The 17,404-nt window shown below is 40.2% G+C and overlaps 1 protein-coding gene and 1 long non-coding RNA gene across 2 annotated transcripts; both read left to right on the forward strand.

The window, feature by feature from the left end:
• Positions 1-153: 153 nt before the first annotated feature.
• Positions 154-3,617, forward strand: LOC130563093 (uncharacterized). Its single transcript, XR_008964043.1, has 3 exons — positions 154-916; positions 2,151-2,381; positions 2,884-3,617. It is a non-coding gene; the product is annotated as an uncharacterized LOC130563093 (long non-coding RNA).
• A 2,955-nt stretch (positions 3,618-6,572) lies between these two features.
• tshz3a (teashirt zinc finger homeobox 3a) lies at positions 6,573-16,636 on the forward strand. Its single transcript, XM_057348729.1, has 2 exons — positions 6,573-6,890; positions 12,919-16,636. The coding sequence occupies exons 1-2, from the start codon at positions 6,851-6,853 to the stop codon at positions 15,963-15,965; spliced, it is 3,087 nt and encodes a 1,028-aa protein (XP_057204712.1). The 5' UTR covers positions 6,573-6,850; the 3' UTR covers positions 15,966-16,636.
• The last annotated feature ends 768 nt before the right edge of the window (positions 16,637-17,404 follow it).

Consider the following 17,404-nt stretch of genomic DNA (forward strand, 5'->3'; position numbering starts at 1 on the left):
GTCATGACTTCAGTCATTCACTTGCTCCCTCACTCCTCACATCCCCGTCGCCGTCATTTCCCTCTTTCTGACGGACGTGATCACACTCCGCTCTAGGCTACAGGGATGTGACACTGGTGCGCATCCCGCCGTCAGTCGTGCAGCAAAGTGGCACGCGTGTCATTCTCACTGACAGACGCGCTCGTCTGCTATATCCACGTTCCTCCGTTGCAAATGCAAGACATGACTGTGTACTGATGGAGCCACGTCGCAAACAAGACAGCGCAGCAGAAATAAACACATCTTGAGCAATGCGATCTGATCTGGAGGATAGGGGGCTGTTTAGAGCGGAGAGGGACAGACAGAGAACGCTTTTACGCACGGTGACACTTGGGTAACAGCTTTGTTTTGCCCCTTATTTGCGACACTCTACATTTTAAGAATGTGATTGTATGTAGTGCTACATAATTCCATCATTTTTGAACTGATAAGACTTTTCCTGTCATGTTTTTCAGTGACCAAACAGCATGTGTGCAGTACATGATACAGTAGAATCAGTGGACATTGACATATGACATTAATGTTTATCTTTTAAAGTATTATAATTATGATGTTGATTATTATTTGGGTTTTAGAGCAGACATGGTCTTTTTGTGTCCTTTTTCGTTTCATTTTGAAAAAGTGGCTGTATATGTCACGAATCGGCAAGGAAGAACCCAAGTGCAGGGAGGCGGTGGTGAAGGGGTTAACAGAAATATTTTATTTTTTACAACAAACAAACAAAGGAAATACCCACGAGGGGGTGTCAACAACAGGAACGAACTAAAATACAAACTAGAAACAAAACACTTCCCTCGGTGGGGCAAAACAAAACTAAACCAAACTCGACACAACGTCCAGGAACAGGGGAAGGAAAGCCAAAAGCCAACAAGACAAGGTAAATACTCACAAGCACAAGGTACTAGCTACAAGGCACACGGGACACGTACAGGAATACAATACACATAAAACCTAAGGGCTCCGTCCCGATCCTGCCACCCGACTAGAAATACAGAACCAAGAAGGCAGGACCGTGACAGCATACGTGCATCAATGTATAATTGTAGAGCATCGATATTAGTTTAGTTGTGTGCACTGTAAATCTGCAACTCTTTGATATTTACCATGTCGGTATATATATATATACTGTAATTTATATACATTCATTTTATAGAATATATGAGTAGTATGGTATCTAGAGAAGTTTCATTGCACATCATTGCTGCACATAGCTTAGGCTGTATAGTCTCATACCACCATTTCACAATTTCATCATTGTTTATTTTCCTAATTAACTTGTCAATATTGTTATTTTATAGGCCATTAGTTGTGTCTCTCTCCACTGCAGCTGTGGATATTTTTGGAGACACCTAACACAGGCTATTTAAAAACAAGCGCTCTACTGATGAGAAATAATTCTTTTGTTCTTTAAAAAACAGAGCCATTGACATAAGCTTGCTGACGGATGCTGATGCTTTCAATACCTCAGAGACCAATGATGAATTACTGCAGACACACAGCGCTGAGCATGCAAATATGTCCAGCAACACTCTGATATTGCAGCAGGGGAGGACAATGTGCTTACATCTAAAAAAAAGACAGCCTGTTTGACTATATCACTCTGCATTAATTTCTTTCATGATGATTAATAATTCACTTCTTTAATGTTCAATCTACCACATATAGTATATGATTTATATTTATTTTATTTAGACGTATGTTCAAACAGTGTAGTATATATTTCTGTTACGCTCCAGTGCGTGATGTGACAGTGCCTTGGCATTAACATTTTATAAAACATCATGAACATTTTCATTTTGGGTAAGGTTGGAAGAAAATAATATAGTATAACCGTATCTTGAGATACAGCCGTGTCATTGTAATGCATAATAAACCAGCTAGATTGCTTGTTAATAATATAGTACAGAATCAGTGGGCATAAAATTTCCTTTTATTACATGATATAAAGTAGTTTTGCAATATAGGCCTAATTTGTTAACTATATATTGTCTTTTTACAGGGGCCATTTAGATAATAGCAAAGAGACCAGAGTTTAGCTTATGCAACAGCTCAAAGGAAGAAATTGTTCCTGAGTCTTTGGGCTCTTTATATACTGTTTGTGTCTGTTCTAGATTGCAGGTGGCAGCGAAGAAAACAGACTGTAGCTGGGGCGGATGGAATCCCTGATGATCTGGAGAGCTATTGACGGGCATCAATGGCTGTCTGCAATGGCCGAGTTCAGTGATGCGCTGGGCAATTGTGACTGCCCACTGAAGGGCTTTCCGGTCTGAGGGTGTACAGCTGTCATACCAGCCTGAGATACAGCAGGTCTGAATGCTCACAGGAGGTTCTCGAGGAGCTAGGTGGGTTGATATGTTTGGAGATGTTATAATATGTTATATTTGCTGTTGTGTTTTGGTTTTTGTTATCCTTGGTCATCTGATTTATGCTTGTGTGCTTTGCCTCAGTCCTCACATGTCCTTGGCAACGCTTTTTAATTTCTTTGTTTTTTCCTCACACAGTTTTTAAAAACAATGTTTATGATGTATTTGTTTATTATTGGAGAATTGATAGACACTTTGTCCTCCTCCAAACAGCCACAAATCAAGTTAGATTACTCCATCAGTAAGGACAATTAATTACAGAAATGCATTTATGTCGACAATGATGGATTTAGCTGAAAACATCCTCCAAATCTCATTAAGCACACCTTTCACCTCGACGGCGCACGCAACCTTGAGCTCTGGACTTGAAAGCCAATACACCTTTTATACAATCCAATTCTGACTGTATGTCACACCTCTTCTATACTTACACATGTACACTTTCTCTCTCATTTTCTCACCCTTCCTGAACTATCGCAAGAAACGCAGGACAGGCCTACCTGAAGATGGAGTCGATGTGTCCCAGATGTCATGTCTTCTGTCAGACGTGTAAGCTGAGAGACAGGAATGGCATGGCCGGTGAAGCCCCAGTGAGCAGGAGGGTCATCCTTCAGCCCATAGACAGGCTGAGAGACAGCCACATGGCACACATCTCCAAATGACAGCCTGTCACTGACAGGAGATCCGCCATACGGCCCTGTCACCCCTCACCTGACTGAACTTGGCCCACTGTACTCTCTCACTGAGGGGCGACTTGCGTCACTGTCAAACTAATAGTGGTTAAAGGTGAAAAATTTCCATTTTTGCCATAAGCCCCATCTGTACATTTATATTTTAAGATCAAGACTTAATTATCTATTCAGAATTGCCCATGACCATGTCTCTGCTGTCACAGAGAGGAAGCTGAGAGTGGAACTTATGAATGTGGATTAGTAGAAATGTGAATGCTGTGGTCATTTTAATAGAATATTTCTCTGTGATAACTGCACACGTGAAATGTCTTGAGATAGGCGAGAGCGGGGCTAGTTCTCATACTTTCTATTACAATTAATTTTTAACAGGGAAGGGTTTATTTTAAGTCTGCCTCTATGAGTAGTATTGCAACTCTGTTCTAGATATAGGGGGCAGATTGTCACACTTTCTCTTGTTATTTAATGGCAGAGAAATAGAAAAAAATGTAAACCGGAACCTAAAAAACTGCAAAAGTTTTTAATATCAAACCTTGGTTAAATGTCAAATTCTAAGAAATTCTCTAAAAAGTAATAATAATATAAAATAAAAATAATAATAGCTTTAATTATGTAAAGGTAATTAAAAATAACAATATTATTATTAATATTAGTAAAAAGAAAAATAATAAAAAACATAGCACTTCTATAGCAAATCTGTCCTGGCCAGACATTTAGAAAAAAATCATATCTAACTTTTTTCTTGCTTTAATGTACATATAGAATAGACATTCCTATAGAATTTACAGAAAATAATAAGATTTAATCTTTGAACTATTTGAAACCTACTTCTATTTTTCATTTCTACAATTTGTCTTTTGACTCAAAACTATAAAGATAAAGCCCTTGTGACAACTATTGCCCCATGCAGTTTAACATAATTCAACACACATAATCTACACAAAGTTTCCTAATATTTAGTAAAGAAACACAAAGGTTTTGTACTGATGTAAGAGAGTAATATGGATTTCATTTTATTGCTCACTGCAGCTTCACTGAATTATTGCCGAGTTAAGAACAAACACCCTGATTGTGTCATTGATTAAGTAACGCTCAACACTTTCTAGAGGGTAAGACTTGTAATCTCTCAGCCTGATCAATACAGGGTCAGAATTAATTGCTAAAAATACTTTCTCCAGTATGTTTGAATCAGCATCATAGTCTCTTAACCTCTGTTTTTTTTGGTAATACTCCCAGTAACATTCCTAACACATTCACTTCACCATAGATCTTTTCAAAACAGATTTGCGAGTCTATCGGAGACAAATAATGCGAGTCGGAGAAGGTGAGCCGTGCTGTTTTGACACACTGTTAGAACATGATGTTACAAAACCAGACACCTGACTTGGGAAAAAGGTCATCTGTTCATCATAGATCAAAGCGGAGGACAGGACCTCTCAAAACAGTGGCAGAGAGAGAGAGGCAGGAGGAGATGAAATGAAACCTTCACAACAGGACTGATGGACATGTGGCTCATATACACCCTCCTGTGAGCTGTAGGGCGGGTGGGTGTCCTGCTGGCAGATGTCCCATCTAGTTTCAGATGCTGGTTGACATGCTTACTCTGAGGTGGGGAAGACCAAGGAGGTCTGGGTAATAAGACAGTTGCCTCCTTAATGTGTTGCCTTGACATTGTGCAACCGCACGAATGAGACAGACATCCGAATAGCTTTGAATTGATGCTTGCAGGAGCACAATAATACAATATACCATGTTATTGCCTTGTGTATGTAAAGTGCTAAAAGGATGATTTGAGCAAAAAAAAGCAAAAATAAATAAAATATCTGGCAAAATCTTTCATAAAATTGAAGTCATTAACATTCATGTTCGAATGGACAAAGGCGTTTCCATAAATATTTGTTTTTGTTGTTTCTTTACAACCATACTGTACATTTTCCATTTGGTCTTGACCTCAGTCAACAACCTCTCTTCTTTCCATTCAGTAAGGACCAATGCAAGGATGTCACGAGCAGACCTTGGCTTGCATTTGATTTATGTTGCTCTAAAAGTAAAAATCAAAGATCCTCTCTAATGCAGCTCTGTGGCAGCAGGGATGATATATGATGCAGCCGAGCAGTTAAATGAGAGCACTATGTCTTTGCCTGAGTTTTAATGGCACGGTCTGAAGTCTGACCCCACATCTGAATGACTTTACAGTACTTAAAAAGACATCCACAGACAGTGCTGATTCGTAAAAGAAAGTGCTTGTTTTGGCCACACAGTTCTGATTACTTGAGAGACGGTTTGCAGGAAACATCACTGGAGAGAACCTTGCAACACAAATTGTTCTTTTATTGGTTTTCTTAGAATTGGACAGTAGGAAACAAAGGAATACAGAGCTGCTGGAGAATTGCCAAGTCATTTTAACCTAGCTGAGATAAAACAACAACAATTCCCTGAGAATAAAATGCGTTTGCAAAAATGCAATGAATTGATTTCAAACTGTACATACAATATTATAATTAAATTCCTATCAGAATATTAAAAGCTGTAGAGACAATAGTTTAACTTTTAACAATTTAGAATCAGAATTTTGGTAACAGTTTTAAACACTTTTATTAAGACAGTTCTATCTTACATTGGTCATGTCAATGGACATAGGCCTATTAATATACTGCAATGCTACAAGATTTTAATGTCTATTAATGATAGGCTAAATTTTAGTTAATAATAATTATACGTTTTTCAAACTATTAGTATGATCAGTATTGTTCTGATATGATTATGTAGATATGAATTCATAATTCCTTAGCGTTATGAAGCCAGGTGTTTGTCTACTGCAGGTGCACAGGTTACTGGTTAGTGCTAGTGGACGTTCTGGTAGACTTGATTTTTAATGTTAATTGATCTTTCAGGCACACGGGTAGCAGAGCAGACGTTTGATTGTGTTAAGATAAATGACCGTGGTCGATTAAGCTTGCTAACTACAGAACTTCCTGTCCGTAATCTACGTGTGAAGAGGAAACGAAAACTGTTACTGATCGATAGATACAAGTCGATTTGCACTCCGGACAATTCAACAAGGTAACAGTAAATTTTCCACCGTAAAACCAAGAAAGTTCAGGTACTCGTTTGTTTGCCCTTTAAATGACATGCTGGCTATTTCTCATAACTTAATGCTAGGAACGTTTTAATGTTGACTGGTTTACAGAGCTCGTTGCATTTACTCTGCGCTACTTTCAATACTACACATATTAAATTATACACATGCGTCAGGCTGAAGCGTTCAAGGTTTCTGTTTTTGCTCCCAGTCACTTTAAGGCGTGCGTTTGTTAAACGGGTATCAAGTTAAAAACGCAACCTTTCAAAATTCGTCTTAAACCACATGTGCGTAATATTACATTCAGTTGCTCTGCTCGGTCTGTCTCTTCTTGCACGCAAGAACGCGTCTTGCGAGACGCCCCCTACTTTTTGCGTTCGGGCAGAATCAGTAACCGCGCACTTTTGAGTGACGTGACAAAGTCGTAGTGAGCGCGCGACTAGGCGTTTACTGTCCTGCCGCGCAGTTCTCATCATCACTCCGGCTCATGGGCTTTAAACAAAGAATACCGCTGAAGACGGAGCACCTGGGCTTTCTCATATGCCGAATGCGAAGTGGCGTAGCTTTTGTGAATGCGCTGTACTGTTCCTGAAAGGTGACACTGCTGATTGGGAGCTTACGTATATAGTCAAATATAGTATAGCAGGTTCACGTATACAGACGCTTATCTGCGCGCAAGTATGCCGAGAAGAAAACAGCAGGCGCCGAAGCGCGCGGCAGGTAAGTTTATAACATCCGAGCAGCTTACCTGTTTTTTTTTTTTTTTTTAATATTTGTGCTTCGTGATCTTCAGATTTTCTTTGTTTCCTGTTGTGTTGCTACATTTCACTCTGAAATTCGAAGCTGTAATATAACATTTAATTTACGCTAGTTACGTTACGTTGTTTACGTTTTAATCTGTCATCTTAAAAATCTGTTTAATAGGCTTTATTTGCTTCTAGCTTTATTCTTAGGTCCTCCCATACTACTTTTCCCTAATATAAACACATTTAGACTTCTGTAACTTCTCTAAAGAGGTGGAAAACCTCTGAAACCGCCTCTAAAAAGTATAACGTTATCTGCCTGCTTAATAGCCTATTATTTACAAAGAGGTGGAGTTCTGGGGCATTTTATATTTATAGCAGAGCTCTTTGTAAGAGAGATACAAAGCCATTATTATATAGCCTTCACTGTTTGTGTATGTGTGCTTTTGAGACAGAGATGATGTGGAGTTTAATGGAGGGGTATGGCTTGCTCTGTTAGACTAGCCTGTCAGAACAGCTTTGTCTCATGTTGGATTTAATTGTTATCCTTGTGACAGCCTCATCCATCAAAGGCTTTAATGGTCAATCAGAGCAAGACCATGTGAGTGCTCTCCTTCTTTTTCCCATAAGCTTGCCCAGGCTTTTATTTCATCAGTATGCTCCACCAAACGACACTCATGAATGTTCTGCAAAGTGGTGACTGTATGGTTTACAAGTAGGAGTTTATAGTGTACAGGTACGAATTTTGTGATGTGGGTCCATACCGAGCTCTTTTATACAAAGACACTTTCTAGTGTGATCTAGTAAGTTATTTTTGATACTGTTGCAGTAAATGGAGTCATTCACAACATTATTTATCATTACCAATAATAATAAGAGATTACAGAAGAGAGAGTTTTTGACATTAAATTCTTTCTCCCACTTCGTTTTTGTCCTGAAGGTTCACAGCGCTCTTTAAAAAGAAACGTTTTGCTGCGGTTAATTTGAGCTCACCTAATTAGTTAAATTTGATGGATTCCTGACAGGTGTAATGATGGGAGATGACAGGCTATGCCGCTGTCACCAAGTCATATTAGGTTTCAGCCTCCTTGATGTAATCAAGTTGATATTAGCCACTCCTGCTGGCCTTTACTATTGCCTTAACCCAATTTAGCACCTTTATGTGACAAATAAGGTTTTGCCACCTGTCTGGAATCTAGATGATCCAAAAACATGTGGAACCACGTACAGCTTTCTAAAGAAATGGACATTTTCATCTGTCTGTAAGGCTTTGAGCCATATTTAGAATGACAAATTAGACATCAAATCTATTTTGAGTGCTGTTTTCTGTTAGTTAGATCAGTGTCTCTGTGTGTGGGTTGGTAATGTGACTTAATTGAACATGTCTCCACAAGTCCCAAGAGCCATCCTGGCACAAAGATTTTTGGGAACAGCTCCCACGCCACGTTTGGGCACATTTCCAGGCTCTCCATTGTCTCTTTCTGGGGTAAAATCAGTCGCTGTCAGATCTAAGGTGTAAGGCAGGTCATCCAGACAAGCAGCCATCAGTCATGCCTGAATGTGACGCAGGAGACGGGTTTGATGGTGGCAGCGATGAAAGGACAGGAAACCATAGAGGCCCGCCGTTCCCTAATCCCAACTATTGTCAACATACCTCTGTAGCCAGGCATGCCTGTAATCACTGGCAACAGCTTCGAAACTGCTGCACCCCCATTGATTTACTCAGCGGCTTATCCATCTATGAAAAAATTCAACTATCTCGTCTTACACATTGCTTGCGTAAACATTTCAGACATGCACATAGATTGTGTGATTTTAATGCTTTAACATTCTAAAGCATCAGCTAGTTCCTTTTGTGTTTGATCTTTTAATGTGTTCATTATTGCTTTTCTTTTTTATATATATTTTTTACTAAATTGGATCACCACGGGCCAAACGTTAAAACTGACATAATTTGTAGATACGGCGTATATCCAAACTTTAATATGAACTAGCACTCTGTCGCGGTTGTAAACTTGTATGAATGCTACTTTGGTGGGTTAACAATGAAGACATCAATCTTCTGTTAAGAAGATGAGAATCCATCTCTTTTCTCATGGGAGGTGGCTTTTAGCTTGCGGTCCGTTTTAGAAAAATGAGTCAGTCTAGTTCTCAGGGGTCTAGAAACCAAACCCTGGTGGAGAAGATCAGCACAATGCCAAACCGTCAATTACCCTTTCAACAGAGCCGTTAATCACACTGCCACCCTTTACTTCTGGCATCCTGACACATGTCATCTATCACACAGGCTTTCCGAGACGCAGAGGGAGGAAAGAAAGAGGAGAAATGTTGTTCAGAATTAGACTGAAAAAGCTGGAGAGAAAGTTGGATAGAGATGCAGTTCAGATGTTTAAAAAGGAAACAGGGGTGGTGCCACCTACTGCTATTAAATTAAAGGAAAATGACATAGGTGCGAGAATTCAATAAAGTGTCACGCTGCTGAGTTAAGCTGTTAAGCCATTAAGTCAATGAAAGCCCTGTTTGGGTAGAGACCTCAGCCGATGACAGATTGATACACATTACATGTTGAGCGGGCGAAATGGCAAATGTGCTCTAATTTAAGTTAACACACAATTTTTTTTATTGTAGTGAGCAGTCTTGTTTTAAAATGTGCAAATTGAGCACCATTTTTCTCCTTGCAAACCACATTTTTAAATCGATCAGTCAATCAGTCGTTCATCAGATTTGTTTCTCTATCTTCGTGTGTGGGGTATGCAGATATTTGTACACGTTCACGTTGGCACATTCCTGTTCGAACTTAAAATGACACGCATCACTCAAGTTCAGCTGGCCTGTAAATGAACTCTAGCTTTCTCTCCCACAGCACTAGCCGTACGTCGTGATGGATGCTCCTTTAAAGAAAGAGATTAATGAGAGGTAGGCGGCTTAGTGGACCATTTATCACAGTGAATATTATTTGGACGGCTGTGTAAGCCTGTAACCTGAGAGTTAGAGAGGCATAGACAGAGCACATGGTCTTAGATGTCCTCTCTATGATGGATAGCATTTTGTTGTTACGAGACACCAGCTGTCCACTGGGTGGTCATTTCCGGATACGTTTGGGAGTTCGGTATTGCACCCGCTATTAACCCTTCTAGTTTTCTCTGTGAACTCAATTGCTAGTTATTTGAAGCTTATTAGAAGGGGTAACTCGGGGACAAAGCCTTGCTTGCACAATGGTGGGGGTGACAGATTTTTTTCTGATGTTGGTTTTTGCCCCCCAATCTCCCCACCTTTTCCCTGCAGAGTAGAATTATGAGTACCATCCATCTAACTGAGTTCTTTGATGCCGAGCCATCATCTCGGCAGCTGCTGGCTTAGATGCACATAGAATTGTTGCCAATCACTCTTGGCAGCTGAGGCACATCAGACACACTGTTGTTAAGGGTGGGGGGAATCAAAGGCACTGAGAGCGATAATTAGAGAGATATCTACCCTGAAAGGATGTCTTTGGTCGGTGGAATTCCAGTCAGAGACTGTTTGCCCTCCTGCATTTACTGTAAATGGTCAGTTTTGTGTTTCCCCATCAGAGAAAGAGACACATTTAAAAGAGGGGAGGACACCCGGGAGAACATTTTCAGCATAATGATGTTTTTTAAGATTGGTCATTTAGATTTTCTAAGCTTCACGTTTTGTACGCTTCATTTGCAGGGAAGAATAAGCTATTTTTGGCACCAGACAGTGCTCCCTCTATCTCGACATGCTGCCTTAACACTGGAGATGTGCTATATTTTGATCAAAGCCTTCTGTGTAATATATTAGCATGGCCTCAAGCAAGAACAATTCTCACAGTTATCCTCAATCTGTGTCTCACTATGAGGTTTTGAGTGAATCATGTGAGCTCTGAGGATGAAAACTACAATATTTACAGAAAGGAATTTAACACCACTTATCCAAATGCATGTCATATTGCTGTAAAGTTACTGTAACAAGATTTTCTGATGGCTTCAATGGATTAACTTTAAAATAACTGACCACTGATCAATGCTGAGTTACATTGTCTATACAATTTTTGTACATACTTTTGTTGTGTAAAATATAAAGCAGTTGGGATGCAGATTCACAAATACGTATCTAATGTGCGATCATGTCTAACCTCTTTGCTGTCTTATATTAATCAATTATGCATGCACATTAAACCAGTAGAATTACTATGTATGGCTCTGCACATGATGCTCAGATTTAAATGTGATCTGTGCGGATTCTGTCTGCAAAGCGAAGGGGTTAATGACTGGTCATATGGAGACATATAAAACGGTTAGATAAATCAAGCAAGGTGAGTGTCACTACCTTGTTTCCTGGCTTTTTGTTCTGCCAGAGCTCATTGCACACATCACATTTTATTAGTTTAATAAATCATCCTGGCTGTCAATCAAGCCTTTAAGAATAATTGGTTATGGTAGTTGCCTCCTGAGATGGATTATGAATCTTTCAAGGTTAAAGATTGTGTTCAAATTTGGTGGGACTGGGTTTGTATACACAGTTTATGTTCTCTTCTTGGGGTGCATGTCTTTGAAACCTCCCCTCCTCCTCGCTTTATATAATGTATGCATGCATGCTGATGTTGCAAACTAAAATTGAGTATATAGATGAAATCAGTTCTTTCATTTGTCCTTAGGGTTTGCAGTTTTTTTGTTTAGATCTTGCCTGGTTTCAAATTCAAAAAGTTGAAGTTCTCATCTTCCAAAAAAAAGTCAATTTGCCATTGCGGACCCTCAGTGTGTCACCATAATTGGCTCTGGGATATGAGAGGGCAGGAAATGATCATGTCATTGTAGTTACACCTGGTTCACCCTCTTTTCGAGCTGCTTTGGAGTTCATGCCAAATCAGGCCGTTCAAATGACATCTTTTGATCAAGGCTGTCGGGCACGATCAGAGGAGATTGGCAAGTAATGGATACCTAGTGACAACCCAAATCTACAGAGGGGATAAGACTGGCCTCCACCTGCCAGTTATCCTTTAGAGCCCCCCATCCTGCGGGCCGCCTGGCTGACAGCCAGTGAGAGGTTAAATGAGAGAAGCGCAGGCGTGTGAGATTGTGTATTATCATTTGAAATGAGAGCTATTTGTGCTTTAACACTCCTTGTCAAGAATGTGGTAAATCTTGTACAACGGAGAAAGAGATGGGGAGGGAACGTTAGTGTGCAAGGATGCACTTGATCACACATGCATCAGCCATGTTCGTTAGTAATTCAAGGCCTGCTGTTTTTTCTTTGGTTAAATTCAACACGTCAAATATTTTACTTTTGACATGAGCAACGTAGTCACAAATACATAGACAAACAACAGTGTAGAACACAAAGGGGGGGGTTGGTATGGCTTTCAAGAGGACATTTGTTCCACTTACGGAGTCGGAGTGACAGTGTCAAACTAGCAGGGGACATGCTGTCAGGAGACGGGATCGTCAGTCCTAGAGGATGGTGGTGGATGGGCTCTTTTGAGGGTGTGAGGGCAGCTGGCAGGGAGAAGGGCGACCGTGTCCTCTTGGATCTGTCATATGAAGGTGCTCGACCAGACACCTTTCTCACAACACGTCACCTGTCCAAGGTGAACAGTCGTCAGGTGGGATTCAAAGTGACAGGTGGCTTACGTGCCGCCATCTTTTGTCATTCCCCTTAACCTCTCAATCTATCTGTCTACTTTTTTCTTCTATGTGTTTGTCTCTTCATATGTGCACAGGTGTGTTGAAATGCGGGTGTTTGAAGAGTTGTGCCAAATTGTGGCAGGTGCAACCTTGTGAATTGCCTGATTACATCAAACTACCAAACAAAAAAAAAACATTGATTTTTACCTGACTAGACTAGTCTTTTTTAAATGTTAATTCCTGAATTGTGGTGCTTTATTTGATCAGAAATACACCAAGGTATTACACAAGTAAGCTAACTAAATAAAAGAAAGGGGTATCAGGTGAAGCGATTGATTCTGCTGCTTATGTTTGATTTATTTCTCTCTTTTCTCTCTTTAGCTTATGATTCAGAAGATGTAAAGGAGACCACCATACCGACTGATGACATCGGAAGTGATGGCCCAGCAACCGAGAAGAAACCAAAAGGGACAAATAACTTACAAGATGAATTAAAAAATCCAGTGGCTGAACAAGACTCAACTGCTGAGCTTTCAGGACATGATGTTGACAGTGAATCTCACATAAGTGAGTCTAGCGAACCCACATCAGATGTTGAGAGCACTTCAATTAAAAATAAGGATGAGGCCACAAGAGACTTTCTAAAAGATGGGTCTGAAGACTCTGTATGTAGTTCAGACAGCCTGGAGCAGATGAAGGCCATTTACAAAAGCTTCCTTAATAATCCTTACTGGTCCTTTTTGAGCTTGAATTCATCTCAGCTGTATTCAGAAGAACAGCCTGCTAATAGCAGTGGTAGTAGCAGTAACAATAGCAGCCCTGGGCGCAGCTACGATTGGCATCAGTCTGCTGTCGCAAAGACACTCCAACAGGTGTCTCAGAAACAACCTATTGCACTTGAACCAAGTCTTTTCTCCACTGTCCAGCTGTACCGCCAAAGCACTAAACTCTATGGATCCATCTTTACTGGTGCTAGCAAGTTCCACTGCAAAAGCTGTAGCGCAGCATATGACACTCTGCTTGAACTCACAGTTCACATGAACAAAACTGACCACTACCGTGATGACAACCATGAAAGTGCCAGCAAAGGCAGCAAGTCCTGGTCCAAGCCACGCAAGCGCTCTCTTTTGGAAATGGAGGGAAAGGAAGATGTCCAGAAAGTTCTACGCTGCATGTACTGTGGGCACTCTTTTGAATCATTGCAAGATCTTAGCGTGCACATGATAAAGACTAAGCATTACCAGAAAGTACCCCTGAGAGAGCCAAGAACAGCACTTGCTGCTAAAGTTGTCTCTTCCTTTAGAAAGAGGGTCCCGGTGGAGTTGGATATTGCTAAATCTCTGCATACCACAGAGCCACAAAGTCGCAATGGAGGGCAGGCCAGTGATGTTTTTCAGATGTTTTCAGAACACTCTTTCATTAACAAAGATGACTCAAAAGATCAAAAGAGCACTAGCCATGGGCTGCAGTTAAAGTCTCAGAACATCAGATGTATGGAGTGTGGAATTTCACATGACTCTTTGGAGCAGTTGAGTGCTCACATGATGTTGACTGGTCACTTTGTTAAAGCCACCCAATCATCAGCAAAGGCAGACAAGCCCTTTACAAAACAAGCAGCGTTGCCTCCTCACCCCAAAAGTAACTGTGACAAGACTCAGTTAGGCACACAAAGTTATTCTTCTCTCTCAGCCACAGGAATCATAGAGTCATCTTTCCCATCTCCACCAAACGGGGTCAGCAAGAATAAGATGCAGGAAATCAAATCTCCAAAAGACGATGATCGAAATGGGTCTGCAAGTCTTAATGATTCTGAGGAGAGACGGGGAATATTTTCAAAATGTGATTACCTTACTGAGGAAGATCTTAAAGGGAGTCCCAAAATGGAGTTGGATATTCTCAAATCGCTGGAGAATACAGTCGCATCAGCCATTAACAAAGCACAGAGGGGTGCCCCGAGTTGGGGGGGTTACCAGAGCATTCACGCAGCTTATCAGTTACAAAACCACCTAAAACCTGCTACGCACAACTCGAGCGCTATGTCCAGTTTACAACAATCAGCTATTGGCCGGGAGGTCCAGTCCTTAGACAAAAGTCCAGTGATTCCTCCAAGTACTCCACCAAGTGCTCTCACAACTGCACTTAATCTCCATGCAGTGGATGAATTAGAAACGAAAATAACAGAAAAGGGTTCTGAAGCAGGGCAACAATTTAAACGCATGAAGGGTCAGGGATCCCCACATCGGCAGCTGCTCACAGCCCCTGCTTCAAATGTAAAAGGAAAAATACAAGCATCGAGGTCTCAAAGTCTTGATAAAATGGTTACACGTGTAGCTGATGATAACACCGATAAGAAGGGTATTCAGGAGCACTCACAAGACTTTAGAAATCCTTCAACCTCTGTGTCAGATCATTATGATGAGTCTGCTTTGTTAACTGACCGCTCTGAGCCAAGACAACCTTCTGTTAATCCTCTAAGTGCCCTTCAGTCTGTTATGAACCTTCATTTGGGTAAAGCTGCCAAACCAGTGAGGCCTGTCCAGGACCCTATGAGTATGCTTCTCAGGATGAGCAACAGCATGGCAGAAAAAGCTGCACTCGCTGGTCCATCTGGACACTCAAAACTTAGCCAGTTACATTCCGACTGTCATGAAAATTACAGAGACCAACCAATAGACTTGTCCAAAGGCAAAAGTGAACAATGTCTCCGAGTTGCCTCCTTACCAGGCAAAGCATTGAGTTCCTCCCTGTCCAGTACATCTGTGAGCAGAACCACCGGTTCCAACATAGTCACACCAGTTGGTCCTTTATGTGAAAACGCCCTGTCAGACATATCCGTCATGCTGCGGAATCTATCAGACTCTCACGTTTCGAAGCCCCCAACACTTTTATGTAGGACAGAGCAGTCGGAAATTGAGGGTTCACATACGTCAGATGAGGCAGAGGATATGACCATGATGCACAAACGTAAAGGTAGACAGTCACACTGGAAACCCCAACACTTACTGATTTTGCAGGCTCAGTTCACTTCTTGCCTCCGGCAGACAGCTGATGGAAAGTATGTGATATCAGACTTGAGTTCCCAGGAAAGGATCGTCATATCACATATAACAGGTCTCTCCATGACAACCATCAGCCACTGGCTGGCCAATGTAAAATATCAGCTGAGACGAACAGGCAGGACAAAGTTTATAAAGAACATTGACTCTGGCCACCCAGTTTTCTTCTGTAGTGAATGTGCTACTCAGTTCCAAGCTCGCTCCACATACATCTGTCACCTCGAGTCACACCTTGGGTTTAAAATGAAAGACTTGGCCAAACTTACCGCTAAAGATCTCAACAGGAAGGTTATGATGTATTCCAAAAGCCCTCCTGTGCTTTCTGTTTTATCAACTGCTAAAGTAAACCAGGAGAAACCACAGCCAGTGTAAAACTAGTGCTATCTTAAAAAAACACACATTTAAACCAAAATAAAATCATAATCTAACAATTCATACACAGTTACGTTTGGTTGCATTAATATATATAATTGGCCATACATATAGGCTAGGCTTTGTGGTCATTTGTGTTTTCATAATAATATATCTGTTCAGAGTTAAGGTTTACTTATTAGAAAAAAATCTATAATAATACGAAGCGTATGTCTTAAAATGAGAACATTCTTGAATGTTCATGATGAGCTATTCTGATCCTTAAAAAATTTACATTTGTACATAGATGAACTAGTGTGAAACAAAAACTCCCCCAAAACTCGCTTCTGTTTCTCCTGTTTTGCCTGCTCTATTACTTAGTTGGTTTGTAAATATAGAATTGGGTTTATTTAAAGATGTATAACTAAACTGTATATAAAGTGTTATATAAGACTAAATTTACAGATTAAAATTACAGACTTGCTTTTTTACAGATGCATTTTTTTTTCCAAATATTTGTTCATTTTCATTCTAGTCAGATTTGTTAATCAAACTGTTTAAACAGACATGTTTGAAAACTTTTATTTACATGTTTTTTGTGGAATGTTAATATATTAAACTAGGCATGTCGTCTATAATGTAGAAAAGGAAATAGGTTCTATTATAGTAATCTCTTTTTTTTTTTAATAGAAAATGAGAACAAAAAATAAAGACCTCAAGTCTCAAGTCATACATATTCAAGCCTGATTGTGTGTCTTGTGCATTACACATTTAAATGATTTTACTTCATATTACATCATTTTAAAAACATTTAACCCTGCTGTTTGAATTGTCTTACATGTATGTAAATGTACATGCATGTAAATGCAATTAGTCCTCAAATGAACAGGTCAGAAAATACTAAGCTTTTCCCCTAGAGTGCATTTTTTCTGACCAGTGAGAGTTGGATGGTAAATATCATCATTTTGCCAGATCTTTTAACTCTTACCTTTCCAAACAAGCTCAAACACCTAGCCTTGGTCAAAAACGCTGCTCTCAAGAAGATACTTACATTGTTGTCGTCTTTGTTCCTTTGGTACAATCACGCCTCAGTGGTAATAAAATGAGAGAAGTGCTCCCTGTCAGAGTCCCATCAGCCTGTCATCGCTCTAATGAATATCGTCTAAATTGCTTTGTATATCTGAACAGTTTGGATGTCAATCTAATTTGAGTGCATGCTCTGATGGGATGGGGCCCAGACTAATGAGAAGAAAGCTACGTTTGACAGTGCAATAAGCTTCAACCTGATCAGACAAGTTTGAACAGGAATTCTGACACGTGTGCCAGTCGAAAAATAGTTGATGTGAAAACAGTTGATCTGAAATGCTGCGGTAACATCATTATCGGTTTTTGACGTGTCTGATAAGTTCATTGTTATAAAAACTAGACCATGTGACCAAGTACCTGAAAAGAAATGATGC

This window comes from Triplophysa rosa, linkage group LG12 (assembly GCF_024868665.1).
Source record: "Triplophysa rosa linkage group LG12, Trosa_1v2, whole genome shotgun sequence".
Taxonomy (NCBI): Eukaryota; Metazoa; Chordata; class Actinopteri; order Cypriniformes; family Nemacheilidae; genus Triplophysa; species Triplophysa rosa.